Here is a 16,732-nt window from a genome sequence, read left to right as displayed (position 1 = left end):
CTTACCCGGAAGCCCTGCAGCCTGTGGGAGGGTGCACAGTGGAGCAGAGGTAAAATGTGAGGAGGAAGAAGTAGCAGAGAGGAACTGCAGTGTTCTGACAGCAGCCCTCATTCCCCATCCTCCCTGTGCCAGTCGAGGAGGGAGAAGGAATAGGAGCTGAGAATGCGGGAGTGAAGTTGAGACTGGAAGAGGGAGGAGGGAGAAGTTCTTTTGGGTTTTGTCTTTGTTCATCACCATCCATATCAATTTTAATTGGCAATAAATTATTTTTTCCAAGTCGAGTCTGTTTTGCCTGTTACAGTAATTGATGAGTGATCTCCCTGTCCTGATCTTGATGAATGTGCTTTTTTATGTGATCTCTTCCATCCCTCTTCCTTTTATAGCAGCTGGCTGAGATTCTGGCAGCTGGCCAAGGTCGACAAATGCTACAACACTTACCAACATCAGCAGGCAGGACTGGATTCCATTTTGTCTCTGTTCATAGAAGAATTTTTTCCTGAAGATACTGTGTCCATGGGTGTTAACTGCATTCTCACTGTAGAAAAGAGAAACCTAGAAAGAAGTCTTCTATTGAAAACTTACTGGTTGTTGTAATTTAATAAATGTATTATTTTTAGGTCTTTTGAAAATATATCTGGCCTCAGAGAAAGTACTGTAACTTTGGGAAGAGTATGCTGTGTTTTTCGTATAAATCAAAAACTCTTAATAACTTCATTAATTATGGAGCCAGCACCATGAGCATTGCAATTAAAAATCGATAAGATGCGAGTCAGGAAACCTAAAAAGGGAAAGAATAAACTTCAGACCACTTGCTTTTTCTGCTTTTGCATAAGGCTTTAAATAGTGAATATATTTAGTATGTTTAATATTATGATATAAACATTGGTTTAGCAAGTATAATATAAGCCACCAGATGGAGCAGTGTTGCCATCTGAGATGAAAAGAGCAATAGAAAGGGCATGTTTTCTTATTTCTACTTTTGTCTTATAAGTTGCTAGTTTTTTTAAGGCCCTGTCCCAACTTCATGTATGGATCCATATGTTAGACCTTGTAATCAATGACTGCAGCACATAGATGTGTTAACACATTTCTTACTATTTCACAAAAGTTTTTCACTTTATGTTGAAACTAGGAAAAACGAGAATGTTCTTCCTTTTTTTCTTGTTGTAAGGCTTATATTAACCTGAGTTGACAAACTGTATATAAGTTTGCTGATGGTTTTTTTTTCACCCTTTCAGCTTTTTCTTTACCTCAAAATTTTTATCTGTTTCCTATGTCATTACTTTAGGAAAGCTAAAGTAGTTAATTCTCTAGTTGAGTACCTGACACATAATTAAAATACTTAATGCTGCGGTACTTCAGAATTAGAAAAGCGGCAGATGATAAATATGACAAAATATTTTATTTGGGGATTTTTGTTGATGTTGTCCTTAATTCTATATTTCTTTTTTTTCCTCATGTTCTCCTAGGATCTTCTTGCACAAGAGCCTAAAAGCATTTAAAATTTGCAGAATGAGAAGATGGCACAGGCAATGCTGGTACCACCAGGACCTGACAGCTTCTTCTATTTCACCAAAGAATCTCTTGCAGCTATTGAAAAACGCATCGCTGATGAGAAGTCTCATTGTGACAAAAGCGAGCATAAAGACGATGGTGGTCCTGAAGAAGATCGCCCAAAGCCACGTAATGACTTGGAGGCAGGAAAGACACTACCATTTATTTATGGTGATATTCCTCCAGGAATGGTGTCTGAGCCCCTGGAGGACCTGGATCCGTATTATATCAATAAAAAAGTAAGTGTTTTATATTAAGAGTGTAATTAGAATACTCCTGTGGAATTATGAAGTGGTAAATGCTCTGGTGTGAAGGCAGTCAGAAGCCCTCGTTAAAAGTGTTATGCAGCATGTGATACCATATTAATTATTTAAAATACACTATAAATATGACTGTAACTCTTCTGCTTAATTTGATGTTTGGTTTTTTTAAGATTTTTTTTTTTAAGCACTTATTTTTAATGTCTAAGGCTTTGTTGTGATGATATTATGAGTTAGTGGATTGCTTGTATAATTCTACTGAAAATAAATTTTGGCTACTTACATCTGTGTAAGTGCAGCCTCTATTTATGTCAAGGTTGCTAACATATATCCTTAATTTCCTATTTCCTATCCTCTCCCCTTCTCTTTTTTTAAAAGACATTTATAGTATTGAATAATGGGAAGACAATCTTCAGGTTCAGTGCCACGCCTGCCTTGTACCTTTTATCTCCTTTCAATATTATTAGAAGAATAGCTATTAAGATTTTGGTTCATTCATATCCTTTTCAAGTGGTTTGATAAACAACATTACTGGTCTTTTTTAATATTTAACAACACTGCATTTTTTTTTGTTTGGTTTTTAAATGTTCCAGCTCTTAATTCTTTTTCTCAAAATTAATTGGAGCTAAGATTTGTCACTCTGATTAAATTTGGAGGGAGAGATGCACAGCATGTATACCTAGATTACAGAGTTAGTGTTATAGCCATTATCACTGTGAAATATTTTTGCATTATTTATGACATTACTAGTGATAGTAAACTGATTTGTGTCATATATGTTGTAGGTATTGTATAGTCTGGTCAATTCTTCATGTTTTGTGTGATGCAAAATTCAACATTTTAAAAAGGGTATTTTCCTTAACTACAGTCAACATTGTTCAGCATTCTCATTATGCTCACTATTTTGACAAACTGTGTATTCATGACATGGACTAACCTTCCAGAGTGGACAAAGATTGTAGAGTAAGTATACTTAAATTAGCTAATAATTTTTTAAGTCGTTTAAAAATGAAATATAAATTAAGAGTTAGGCAATATAGTTTTACATACCCTATGTGTAATACTTTGTTCTCCTTGTTCTAGCCTGGCATTTGGTCCTGCTACAATTCAAAGCAGCATTGATGCACAAGCTCTAGAAAGGAAGGAAGCTGTGATACTGTTAACCTTTTTCTCTGACTGAATCTCTGATTGATACTCTGGTTCAGAATGTCTGTATGAGTAATGTTTTTGGGTTTTTTTGTCACCCTCTAGAGCTGTTTCCTTAGCATCTTTATATAAAAAACAAAACCAAAACAAACAGCCTTTCAACCTGAAACTACTGCTTTTCAGTATGGAAAGTGCTTTCCATAGCTCCTACAAGGCACCCACTTAAAAGTAAAGACCTCTGCTGAGGTCAGCCATCTCAAGGCTACCTGGTCAGCCATGGTGTAACTTCAGTAAACACTGCATTTCTCTTCCCCATGGATTTTATCTCTGACATGGCAACAATACCGATTTTTTATTTGAGCAAAAGTATTCTCTTCATTAGCATTATTTGTGCCAGAATTTCAAAATCTTATGTGCCAGAAATGGCAAAAAAATGTTTCAGATAAAATAAATCCAGTTATTGTGCAGAAGAATGGTGGGAGAACAGTCATAGTTTATATAACTGCTTTTACAGTCCGTGTATTATTTGCTGGTTTTGAGTTATTTTCCTTCATGTCTCTGATACTGTAACACTGAATGACAGTCTTTAACTTTTGCTTGGATATTCTCTCATAGGTACACTTTCACTGGAATTTATACTTTTGAATTTCTGGTAAAAATCCTTGCAAGAGGCTTCTGTATAAACGATTTCACTTGCCTTCGTGACCCCTGGAACTGGCTTGATTTTGTTGTAATTTCTTTTGCGTAAGTATATATTTTTATTTTTTCTTAAGTAAGATGTCAGAACTTTTGTTGAACCTGTAATAAATTGTTTGGATTGTCTTGGCTTATTTTAAATGAATTGTAGTTGAATTGTGTATCAGAGTTTTTCTATTTTAATATTTTACACTGCTGTAGTATTTGGCTGTGTTAGTGGACTAGCACAAAGTAAAACAGAGAAGTCATGACTGAACAGTCAATTTTAAATAGTATTTAAACAAAATTAGAGAAATTAATTCAGTTACTAATTTACATTCAATGGAAATATTAAGGGTGTGTTTCTTAGGGGAAAACCTAATAGAAACAGGAAAATACAAATCCAAGTCTTTTCATTTAAAGTTGTCCCTTCCAAAAAAAATAGTCTGGACTACAGGTACAGGTAAGTAATGTACACTCTACCTTGTTTCTGAATAACTGTGATTTAATCCTACAGGTATATAACAGAATTTGTAAACCTAGGCAATGTTTCAGCTCTTCGAACTTTCAGAGTATTGAGAGCTTTGAAAACTATTTCTGTAATCCCAGGTAAGAAGTAACTGTGTAAAATGATAGGCAGTCTACATCACCTTTGTTTAATTTTGTGTGTGCTGTCATTGTGTTTGTGTGTGGAATCCCTCACTGCAGATATGTGACAGAGTTTGTGGACCTGGGCAATGTCTCAGCGTTGAGAACATTCAGAGTTCTCCGAGCTTTGAAAACAATATCAGTCATTCCAGGTGAGAGCGAGGTTAAACACTGAGGCTGACTGAAATTCCACAGAAGATAAACTTACATTTTTAGCAGAAGCAATCAGGTTTTAGTGTTAAATTCGATTTTCTTTCCATTTCTAATTTTCGAAAACACTCGGCCTCAGAGTTTAATACATTCTTGCATGAGCAATTGAATGACATAGGCTATGTATATTTCCATTTCATTATGTCAAATTTTCTCTCCCAAATCAAGGATCATAATCAATACTCTTAATTTTTCGTCTGCTAATGTGAATGTTACTATTTAGCACAGACATTTGGGATTGAAAATTTAAGCCTGTTGTACAACCTAAATCCCTAACAAAGAAATAACAAAGACAAATGAATAAGACTCCACCTCCAGTTGAAGAGGATGCAATAGAATGCAATAATTCAAATTTATACTACACTGCATTTGTGTTCTGTTTTTGTTTGCTGTTACAGAACCAATACATTGTGTATTGGAATAGAAAAGTGGCAAAGGTTTGCATCAAGAGGCATTAAGAAGAAAATAAAATGAAACATTTTCTTTACATATTCTTTATGTGTACAGAGAGCATGAAAAGAAGTTGCTTCTTCATTTGAAGAACAGGTGCTTTGGAATGTGTTCCATTCATTCTCATTCATCTTTTCAAATTAATTTGTCAGAAGCTACAAGACTTAGTGATACTTTATTCCTTTGGAAAATACTTTCAGACTGGTTTTGTGAAGCTGTGCATGGTAGTGTGTTGGTGTAGTTCACAATGTATTTTAACTTAGGTATTTATTTAATATTACAGTAAAAATCTGCCTCTCTTTGCAGGTTTGAAGACTATTGTTGGAGCCTTAATTCAGTCTGTAAAGAAGCTCTCAGATGTAATGATTTTGACTGTGTTTTGCCTGAGTGTATTTGCACTAATAGGGCTGCAGCTGTTCATGGGCAATTTGAAGAATAAATGCTTGTTTTGGCCAGCAAATTCATCAAATTTCAAAGAATACCTATCTCCATACTTTAATGGTACAGTGTTTAACTGGACAGCATACCTGGAGAACGAAAGTAAGAAATAGTGTAACTTCTAACATTTTTGTATAACATTTTGTATAACATTTTGTATAACACACATGCTCATAATTATTGTTTGATACTGTAGGGTAAATATAAAAATCATTTAAATGGGGTGGAAAAGAGGAGCAATTTTTATGTATTTCATCCCAAACTCATGTTGACATGGTTGCTCTTTTCATTAACTGCACTTAGAACATATTTATATGGTTAGGCTGGCTTTAGTATTGCAGAATCATGCAGGTTGGACAGGGTCTCCACAGTCATCCAGACCAACTGCTGCTAAGCTATAGGTCCAGTTAGAGCAGAATGCTCCGTGCCCTGTCCAGTTAAGTTTTTAATATATCTAAGGATTGACATGCCACAACCTTTCTGGGCAACCTGCTCAAGTGTTTGACCAGTCTCAGGCTAACTCTTTTTAATATCAGTTCAGAATTTCCTGTGCTCAGGGTTTAGTCAGTTGCCTCTTACGCTTCCAGTGTGCATTTCGAGAAGAGTCAGGCTCTATCTTCATCACAGTCTTTCAGGCGGCACTTGTAGGTACTCCCCACACGTGCACATCAGCCTTCTCAAGGCTGAAAAAAAAACAATTCTCTTCACCTCTCCTTTTATCTTTAGGTTATAAATAAGATAGAGAAGCACTAGATGACTATCAGAGGTTTCCTTGTTAGGATGTACTTTTAGGCTTAGGTGGAGATCAGAAACTTGTTGTCTCTAAATGAAGAACTCACTAGGCAAGCAGGGATTCTGGTGGGGAAAAAGAACTGACAAAGACATCTTTATCCAGGTATTTTTCAGCAGTCTTATCTCTGTAGACTGAAGTGGTAACGTATTAATGCTGGTTCAGAAATACACAGATTTTATTTTTTTTTATTTGTGTCATTTTAAGTGATAGCACTAGTAAAGTTGTAATACACAATTAACAACTTGTAATTGCCAGAAGTTTGAGTAATTCTTATATTTTTGTTTGTTGTAGATTTACAGGGTATTTGCTCAGAAATTAATTTTTATCGTGTATTTAAATTTAAAAAAAATTGGTACAATAATGGATGCTAGAATTCCTCCTTACTGGTCCAAAAGTAAAAGAAAATACAGTTGTTATATGCTTAGTTTTGATTAATCGTATTTCCTTACTTTAATGTACATTTATTGTTAAGTTCCCTGCACTTTGCTATATTTTCAGATTTTCTATACTTCTCAATTGTTAAATTTCTGGAAATTCTGTTACTGTTAATTACATTTCCTGTGCAGTCCATCATTTAGCTAGTTTATTTGCCTAAGAAGGGATGTGAAAATGGAGTAATGATAATTCTATTTATCAGCTTTGTGGGCAGTTTTTTCTTGAAGCTTACATGCTGTAAAAAACTTGTGAATTCTGTCTTCAGATACAGTATATAGATTCTTTCTTTCCATTTCCCACTACATAGCAATCCTAAGCTTAGAGACAGAACTATTATCTTCCAGAATGTCAGTTTCCTCCTATGCTACAACCATTGACTTTTCTGGGGCTCTCTAAAGGGTGCTGATGCAGGCAAGGCCGTTCCATCTAGTTGCCTTTGTATTCCTCCTTTCTCACATAACCTATTTGTAATCATTTGTATGTGTCAGTTGCATTATAATGTCACTGAGATAATTTGTGGGTCCTCCTCATGTTTCTTTCAGCATATCATATGGTGGTCGACTATGACTGAGTTTGATAACCTCTAATGACTTTTCATAACATCTGTGCATTGTCATTTATTAAGGAACAAGGCCAGATTAACTTTTTTTAAAAGATACACACACATCTTGCATGTACATGTCAAAGTTTTGGCACCTGATATTAAGATCAGTATTTGAAGACTTGGAGTTTTGGTCAGCTCTAAAGTTATTGTGGAAGTAATAGGATTATAATTTATCTAACATCAGATGAGTACAGTTCTTGAATGGTAGGATTTCAGCATTGCTAGATGGTGAGCTATTTCTGACTTTTTTAATACTACAATAGTATTTTACCCTGTGAAAACCAGAGCTGTTTGTCAGCTTGGAAGGTACACTGAGAATGACAGAGTATTAGTTTAGTTGGGATAAGAGTTTTTTCCAGGTGTCTTGTCTCATTTCCCGATCTCAGTGCCTGGCTATCCTCATGGTAAAAATTTCTTTGTAACCAGTTGGAACCTCTCTTTTTTTAAAAATTATGCCCACTGTTTGTCATTCTCCTGCCACACACCAATGAGAAGAACCTGGCTCTTTCCCCTTGATAACCTCCTGTAGTTGCTGACAGCTTTCTACCAACCTCCCCCTCTAGCCTTTCTTTCTCTAGGCTGAATAAGATCAGGTGTCTCGGCCCCTCCTGATGAGGTGAATGGTCCGGACCCCTCATCATCTTGGTGACTTCCTGCTGAATTTGCTTCAGTTTATCAATGTCTTTCTTCCACAGGGGAGGCCAAACATGGGCACAACATTCTTGGTACAATTCAATTTGCTCTGAGTGCAGTGGGACAGTCGCTCCCCTGTCTCTGCAGGCTGCCCAGGAGGCTGCTGCCCTTTGGCTGCCAGGGCACACTGCTGGCTCACCCTGCCCTTGCTGCCCATCTGCCAAGGCCCCCAGTGCCTTTTCTGCAGAGCTGCTCTCCAGCCAGTCAGCTCCCAGCCTGTACCATTGCAAGGGGCCCTTCCTTCCCAAGTTCAAAACTCTGCATTTGTCTTTGCCAAGTTTTCTGTCTCCTGTCAGTCTGTTCCAACACCCTGCAGAGGTCTCTCCGAATGGGTTCTGCCCTCACTCATGCCAACTTTTTCCCTAATATGTTATCATTGTGAAGGCTACAATCTTTTCATTAAAAGTTCTGTGAAGTTACTAATAGTAAAATAGCTCTTATAACGTTGCTATTGAAACATCCGTCTTCCTTTTAAGTGCTACCTTCATATTTTGTCACTGGATGTGCTGGTTAATGTTGCTCTAACTTCAGAACTGTTAGCCATCCAGTGTAAATAGTTCAGTTCTAAATAATACAGGCTTTACTTGTTTGATAACAATCTACCTATTGAATAAGAGGATTTTTAAGCTTTGTGCTTGCTTTCGCTCATTGACTAAACATAATTTTGAAAGGATACTTGGTGTTTTCCGTAACTCAAAAGAACATGCAATTTATGTTACTCTACTGATTGTTCTGGGATTTTATTTTTACACTGTGTTTTTATTTTATTCTTTAATTTGATAACTTTACTTAACAGTATCAATGTGCCAGTATTTGAACCCTTTATTGGGAAAACGTGAGTTAGGAGATTATGAACATTCAAACCATGATAACATGAATGTAGGCTCCTTCTGCTTATAATCATGTCACTTCCTATTTTTTCTTTAGGTAATTTCTATCGCCTAGAAGGACACAATGATTATCTGCTTTGTGGCAATAGCTCAGATGCAGGGTAAAGTACATTGAAAATTACCTGTCTAAACAAAATGTAAAAAATGTCACTTTAAATTTAAAGCTAATTTAGCTACCTAACTTCACAATCAATAATATGTGGTCATGGTTCATAGTAAGTAAACACTTGAATGAAAAAAAAATGTTAAATTAGAAAATACTTTGCTGTAAATTTATACTCATTATTACTTATAACTGAAACAGTGTTCCTGTAGTTGAGACCAATATTGAATCACCTACTATCAAAACTGATATTACAGCTTCAGGAGATAAAAGTATCAGTATTATGGTTATTTGCTGTTGAGGAATTGGTATCTTTACTTTAAAAATAAAGTAAAAATATCTTACTTTAAAAAGGTATTTTTATTCGACTTAACTCATTCACAAACCTGAAGAAACAAATGTGGTATGCCAGCCCTGCTGACAGACAAAATTCAGCATTATATGTATTTAGTGACTTTTTTGTGTGAAAGTAATAATCTCATTGAATCTCTGTCGCAAGTACATATATTATTTCATTTAAGAGGTAGAGGTAATAATACCAAACTGTTGGGAATAATTCTTTTTTGGAGTATAATGGTGAAAGAAAGTAGGAAGAAAGATTTTCATTTACTTGTTTGCTCTTTTCTGGCTTCTTTTGAAGAATGCTCTTTTAATTTACTCAGTATTTTTAAAAATTTTGTAAGCCATGAGTAGTAACTCCCTTCACAGATTAGATCTCAGGAGCCTTCATTCAAAGCTCAAAATACAATAATTTCTTTCCCTTTTTTGTTTTTCCTCCTAGTAAATGTCCAGAAGATTTTGTGTGTGTGAAAGCTGGTAGAAACCCCAACTATGGATATACTAGTTTTGACACATTCAGTTGGGCTTTCTTGTCACTGTTTCGATTGATGACACAAGACTCCTGGGAAAATCTTTATCAGCTGGTGAGTGTATAGTAAAAATTGTGGTTAATGTCATACTGGCCCCAAATCAAACAAGGAAAGGCCATTTATAGTTATATCACATACCATTATTATGGTTGGTAATTCTAAATTAACAGTATTTATGAAAGGAAGCAAATTCAGTTGCAGAATTAAGCAGACACAGGCACTTAATGCAGCATCTCACATGATTTCTGAAGAGGCACATGAACATTTTTTGATATTTCGTTTTTACAGTGTATATTTCATTTTGTGCTTCATGGTAACTTCTTATTTTCAAACTTTAATACTGAGTTTAAATTGTAACAATACGCTGTCACAGCAAAATCTGAATCTAAATTTCTGTATTTTGAGTCCTATTTTTTATAACTAAGAATGCATTTCTTGATAGAAATTACCTCTCTTACCATAGTTTTTGATAATATGGTGTGTGAAAATCCATTAATGGTAATAAATAATATTATTTAATTATTTAATCAATTATGCCATCAGCAATTCTTTTGTTTATTTCAAGGGGGAGGTGTGCCAACACAAGGTTATTATACTAAGTATCCAATGTACTTTTCAAGATTATTAAGCATTAAAGGAGATTTGTCCTTATGTAGCATGAGCCATAAATATGTTTTTCATATACAAGAATGCTTCCTTACTTTGCTTACTTTGTAATTCAGCAGGCTTGTATGATCTTATTACAGAGAGAGTTAAAACTCAGTAATACTTGTTCACTTCTTGAACTCCGTAAATGGTCATGAACTGCAGAACTCGTGTGTCTTCACCAAATGGATAATTTCTCTTCTTCTTCTATAGACGCTACGAGCTGCTGGCAAAACATACATGATATTTTTTGTTCTGGTCATTTTTCTGGGTTCCTTCTATTTGATTAACTTGATTTTGGCTGTGGTTGCCATGGCCTATGAAGAACAAAATCAAGCAACTATAGTTGAAGCAGAACAGAGGGAAGCAGACTTGCAGCAAATGATTGAACAGCTGAGGAAGCACCGAGAAGAAGTTGAGGTATTTTCTATCAAGCGTTTGAGCTTTGGTAAATGCTTTTGCATGCTATTAGTTCAAAACAAAACCAGTAATTAAATTACATATTAAAAAAACACCTTTTACGTATCTCACAAGTACTTTAGATTGCTTTCTCTGTGGCTTTTTATTGCTTTCTAAATGTGTAATGTCTAAAGCATTCATTACTTTCTTAACTGAGAATAAAAAGTGCGTCTTAAATCAGAATAATAGTTTTTAAATAAATACTGCTTATTTACGAGTAGTATCCTGTAACCTGTCATGATTTTCCAAATTCTCAGCTTAGAAATAATTGTGAAATATTTGTCAAGCCTTGATTAGAGTTTAAAATAATTTTATCTGTAATTATCTGAGTAATTTTTGCTACTTGTGTTATAATCAGTGAGTCAAAGACTGAAAGTAGTACCCCAGTTTTCTCCTAGAAGCAGCTTAAGGAAGCTGTTGCTTACAGTAACAGTAAAAATTAGTTTACTAAATTAATGTAGATTGAAGTATGACTGCGTTTCGCTCTTTTGTTTGCAATTGTGTTCACTCTAATTCATAAACCTATTACTTTTAAAGGATTTTCTAATGAACTTTGTGGCAGAATGCTGTACATAATGCAGGCTGACTCCATGATGTAGATGCAAAGTAGGACTCTGTTAGAATGTCAGCTTTCATAGCTGTCTGCTTATTTAGAATTCCATTTGAAGTTTTGCACAAATCCATCTAGACTTTTGTCACACACCTAGAAGTAATTTGAGTAAATCTTAGGAACAAGATCTTTAGCATTCTTTAAAACATGGTGTGATTTGTAAAGCATCACATTAAGTAATTGCTGTGGCAGACAATAGCAGCAGCTGCAGAAGAGATGACCGAGTACAGCGGTGAAAGTGGGATTGTTGGACCTTCAGACAGTTCTTCAGAAGCATCCAAAGTTAGCTCAAAAAGTGCTAAAGAAAGGAGAAATAGAAGGAGGAAAAGACGGCAGAGGGAGCTTTCTGGTGAAGAGGATGACATGAAGGATGAGAAGCTTCCAAAGTCTGAATCAGATGGCAGTATCAGAAGGAAAGGTTTCCGGTTTTCTTTTGATGGGAACAAACTTGCTTATCGGAAGCAGTTCATATCACCCCACCAGGTACTCTGAATAGTGCAGTTGTAATTGTGGGTGTTTTTGAGATAACTGTAATATCGTGCAAAATTCCCTGGAGCTTTACAAAGTGTTACAATCAAGGAAAAATAATGCTGCAGTATTTTAAATACTGACTTACTGTTGGTATTATTTTCAAGAGTGTACCTAAACAATTTTTGGTCTCTTTCATTGTTTAGGATCCAGTGCATCTTCGCATGCACAGCATCCTTGCATTTTCATAGTTAATTTGCAATAGAAATCCCTTTTTAATTCACAAAAAGAAAATTTAATGTATCAGTGTAGAAGACTAAGGGTATTGATATCTTTAACATAACACATGATCTGTGGCCATCATTAGAATTTCTAGAAGTCCTGTTTTTCCTCTAATACAGAGATGGAAACAACTATGGCTTTATGCATGTTCATTTTTTTCTCTTCAAGAATTCCTCTAGGTATACTGTAAATTTACCCGTTCAGGTAATTCTTATCTCTAGTGCATGTGTCTGAAATTTAACTAAGGCACTGTATTAAAAATAGCACTGACAGATACCCAGAGAACATTTGTTTGTTTATTAATACATAGACATGCATATTGTATGTTTAAAATCTTCAGGTGGTCATTTTGTTTGTTTCCTTTGCAGTCTTTGTTGAGTGTTCGCGGCTCCCTGTTTTCTCCCAGACGTAGTAGCAGAACAAGTCTTTTCAGTTTTAGAGAACACGAAAAAGAGATAGGATCAGAAAATGACTTCGCTGATGACGAGCACAGCACGTTTGAGGATAATGGGAGCAGAAGAGGTTCTCTTTTTTTGCCACGCAGACATGGTGAACGGCGCAGTAGTAACATTAGTCAGAGCAGTAGATCATCAAGAAGGCTGCCAGTGTTTCCAGTGAATGGGAAGATGCACAGCACTGTGAATTGCAATGGAGTGGTTTCCTTAGTAGACAGACCACCAGATCAGTTGTCACCTACTGGACAGCTTCTGCCAGAGGTGATAATAGATAAACCAACAACTGATGACAATGTAAGTTTTAAATTACTCAAGGTTTTATGGCCTTTCTGTATTGCACCAGACAATGTTATAATGGAATTAAATGCTTTTAAAATGGTTGAGGAGTCATGAATGCTTTTGCATATTTTACTGTAATGAAATGAGTTCACAGTGATTCAGTCAAAAGTTAGAGGTTGAAGCATGAAAATGACAGAAAACAAAGTAGCATGTTTTTATATACCTGCAGAACAGCTCTGCGTGCGCCTGTGTAGTGAGTCAAATTAATGATGTTCCATTGCTAACTCTGGTTTAGAACCCAAAATAGGACGCTCCCCTTTCTAAACATTCTGCACATTATTATGTTGGTTTTGATATTTTCTTTCTTTCTGGTTTTAGCCTCCCTTTAAATGTATTTCCTAATTCTCTATCAGTAATCTGCTCGTTCTACTTTTTTTGCCCTGTCCATACCTTGGTATTATGCATATGTAGCATAGCCTTAAAGATAATATTGAAATTTTGGAAGCTCTGAAAGCTTTTTTTCTCCTTAGTCTCAGAGATTATTTGAATTTCTCATTAAGATCAGGGCATAATAAAAAGAACCCCATGAAGTGCATGCAGATTCATCCATTTCTCCCTGTGGTGAGTTTTCCCTTTTCCCTTGGTCTGGTGTAGGAATGGAGGAGAGGGATCTGTTGTATGTTTTTTTCTAGAGACCTTCTTTTATTGAATCAAAAAATGTTTAAACAGGTCGCAGTACCTGAAGGTACATCAGCCAGATTCCTTACAGTTAGTCTTCTTGCATTTTATTATACTTTCATTTTCATGTATTTCTTTACCAAGAAGCAACCTACCCATTTTCCTGCATTCAAAACTTTTTTTTGTATTTGAGGTGTGTTTGATGATGTAACACAGCTTTGATTTTTATTTTTTTTAATAAAAGACTTAAAAATAATTCTTTTTTGGAGTCGATTAAGTTGGACTTATTTTGTTTTTTCAGTTTAAATTAATAAAATAGATCAGAGATGATAGCTGTTCAATGTAAAAGGAATTGTTTAAGTTAGTTTTGAGTGAATATGAGATCCAGACTGATCTATAAACATTGCTTTCAGATAATAATTGCTATTGCAGAAAACTTTCTAGCATAAATTGCTTAATATAACTATCTTGTGATTTAGCTAGTTGAGAAGGGAAATGTTGGTACAGAAGGCATAGAACTGGGACTTTTTCTGAGTCCAGTGCTGCAACAGGCCTGCTTGTTTCCTTGGCTATGCCCTCCTCCAAAATTTCTGTATGTCTAATACAGGTTTAATAGTAGTTAATTATAATTCACTGGTAATCTAGAAATTAAATACCCATCTTGGTTTTTTTACTAACAGTACCCAGAAGTATAACATGGAAATAGCAAAAAAAGTAAATTATGTTTATGTTATATGTATAATCAGGAAAAGAATCTGATGTAACAGCACTTAAATACAAAGCTTTATATATTATGAAGTCACTGAACCCGAAGAGTCTTTCTGATATCTGTTTTGCAGTATTTTTGAAGTTGAATGTAATTTGTGCTCCTCTCTCTTCTCATAGAGCACTGCTACAGAAATAGAAATAAAAAAGAGGCGTTCAAGTTCATATCAGATAGCTGTGGAGTTGCTGGAGGATCCCGATTTAAGGCAAAGAGCCATGAGTATAGCTGGCATTATCTCAAATACAGTGGAAGGTGTGTTCTAACTGCAGATGTGTGAACTTAATTGACACAGTGTTAGACGTGCTTAAATGTGTTGTATCACAGTGCAAATACAGAGGGCAAAAAATATGTAGCCATTGCAAATACATAAACTGAAAAATAGAACAACACTGCATGTACCGAATGCTAAAAGAAATTAGGGAATCTGATAAGCAGGCTAAACTACAAAACATTAAAAATAGAATAGATAACATGTATGAATTATACTAGTTATTAATGTTTCACAATACAGTCATTGGAATAAAGGACTTGTGATAGATTTTCCACTAACTATACTGTGAAAATGTTATAGAAAATTAAAAGTCAGGCTTTAGTTAAGAAGGATATTGTAGGATTATCTGGTACAGTTAAATTGTTACTACTGAATGTGTTGAAAAAGCTTGGATAGTTCTCAAAACATTCCTGGTGAAGTCAATCTTACTTTTCCCAAAAGTAAATAATTAGACAATTGAGAGGACTCTGAAGATGGAAGTCTTACTGAGAAAACTATCCCTAAATATAAGTATAGTTTTCTTTTTAAAAAAAGATCACATGATATTAAAAATAGTGTTTTTAATTATTAGCTCAAAACTCTTGAGTCTTATCTTCCAGTCTTCTAAAACCTTTTCAATCAGCAATTTGGAGGAAGTTCCTCTGAATGTCCTTAATGGTTCCAAGTGTAAAGGTTAAAACCCAAAAAAGCAGATGAACAAAAATTGGTCTTCATATTCTCCAAAACTTACTTTTCACTTCTGTTTTTTTTCCCAGAACTTGAAGAATCCAGGCAAAAATGTCCACCCTGCTGGTATAAGTTTGCCCACACTTTCTTAATTTGGGATTGCTGGGAGCCTTGGTTGAAAGTAAAGGCTGTAGTTGAATTTATTGTAATGGATCCGTTTGTTGATCTGGCTGTAACTGTTTGCATAATTTTAAACACTCTGTTTATGGCCATGGAACATTATCCAATGACTGACGATTTCAGTACTGCCCTTAAAATAGGAAATCAGGTAAGTCCATCAAGATGTATAATTTCATACATTTGGAACCTGCTTTATCTTTGAAATATAATTCCTTTTATAATTTTTATATAAATTATTTTTATATATTTATATTATAAATTTTATTATTAAAAAGTGAAGGTTTAATTGTAATAAAAATTGTCTAAAAATACAATTTGAGATAGGTTGTATTTGAGTTTTACTTCTACATTAAAATTTTTGCAAATAGATTTTTCAAAAAACAGTGTTTGAAAGACAAAACCAAAATAAATCAGAGTTGTTTTAGTTTACTATTACAAAAAAAGTAGGAGCCAAATTAGATTTTTTTGTCTTGTATCATTGATAACACAAGAAGGGTTGGGTATTATTTTGGACTATTATTTTGCACTGGTTTGTTGTGAGGTTTTCTGTTATTTTTATATTTTCATCAAGAATGTTACTTTAGTTCATTCATAACAATTTAGAAGGCAAAGAATGTATGATTTATTCCAAGAATGTCTGTTGATACAGTTGGGCTTTGTTCCCTAGTGGACACAGAATGTAGGTCAGGTGGGGTGGTTAGTTGGTATGTGTTACAATGGGAATAATACAGATAATACTACCTGCTATACTTCTTAACCTATGCTTATTGTAAGTGGTAATTCTGGTGATAGTGATGTAGCAAAATAATAAAGCAATTTGGTTATTAGAATATATGAAATTCTAGTACATCCTGGGAACACATTAAAGTTTAAGTCTAGATATATGAATGTGTCAACATTTAAATCATATGCTGATATTTTTAGCCAACACAGACATAGCTGTATGTTTTTACCTAGCCAAGAGTCAGAGATGATTATCTGTTGAAGATAATGTCATGTTGGTGTTTAAATTAGATTCAGGATGTATTTAAGGAGAAAGACAGAGAAGACTAATAGGTGAGAATCAATAGCTGTTGCAGAGGGTTGTCATGTGATCATGTCTGTGTGTTTTACCCATGAAGCACAATTTTTTCAGTTCCTATACAATGAAGTAGGTTTATATTAATCTAATTTAGAGCTGTGTTGAGTGTAAGTGTTCCTTCCTG

At 34.8% G+C, this 16,732-nt stretch overlaps 1 protein-coding gene across 1 annotated transcript in view; it reads left to right on the top strand.

Moving 5' to 3' along the window:
* Window positions 1-1,520: 1,520 nt before the first annotated feature.
* The window catches only part of LOC104387523 (sodium channel protein type 2 subunit alpha-like), a 50,948-nt gene continuing 35,736 nt past the window's right edge, over window positions 1,521-16,732 (top strand). The window contains exons 1-13 of the mRNA XM_009996292.1: window positions 1,521-1,793; window positions 2,193-2,311; window positions 2,688-2,777; window positions 3,576-3,704; window positions 4,153-4,244; window positions 5,250-5,483; window positions 8,834-8,897; window positions 9,681-9,822; window positions 10,627-10,833; window positions 11,675-11,965; window positions 12,601-12,948; window positions 14,530-14,662; window positions 15,437-15,675. Coding sequence (XP_009994594.1) covers window positions 1,521-1,793; window positions 2,193-2,311; window positions 2,688-2,777; window positions 3,576-3,704; window positions 4,153-4,244; window positions 5,250-5,483; window positions 8,834-8,897; window positions 9,681-9,822; window positions 10,627-10,833; window positions 11,675-11,965; window positions 12,601-12,948; window positions 14,530-14,662; window positions 15,437-15,675 — 2,361 coding nt within the window. The remainder of the gene's footprint in view (window positions 1,794-2,192; window positions 2,312-2,687; window positions 2,778-3,575; window positions 3,705-4,152; window positions 4,245-5,249; window positions 5,484-8,833; window positions 8,898-9,680; window positions 9,823-10,626; window positions 10,834-11,674; window positions 11,966-12,600; window positions 12,949-14,529; window positions 14,663-15,436; window positions 15,676-16,732) is intronic.

Source organism: Chaetura pelagica, unplaced genomic scaffold, assembly GCF_000747805.2.
Source record: "Chaetura pelagica isolate M959 unplaced genomic scaffold, ChaPel_1.0 scaffold3, whole genome shotgun sequence".
In the NCBI taxonomy this organism is placed as follows: domain Eukaryota; kingdom Metazoa; phylum Chordata; class Aves; order Apodiformes; family Apodidae; genus Chaetura; species Chaetura pelagica.
The sequence above is the reverse complement of the archived record's forward strand: the minus strand, read 5'-3'. Positions and strand labels throughout refer to the sequence as shown.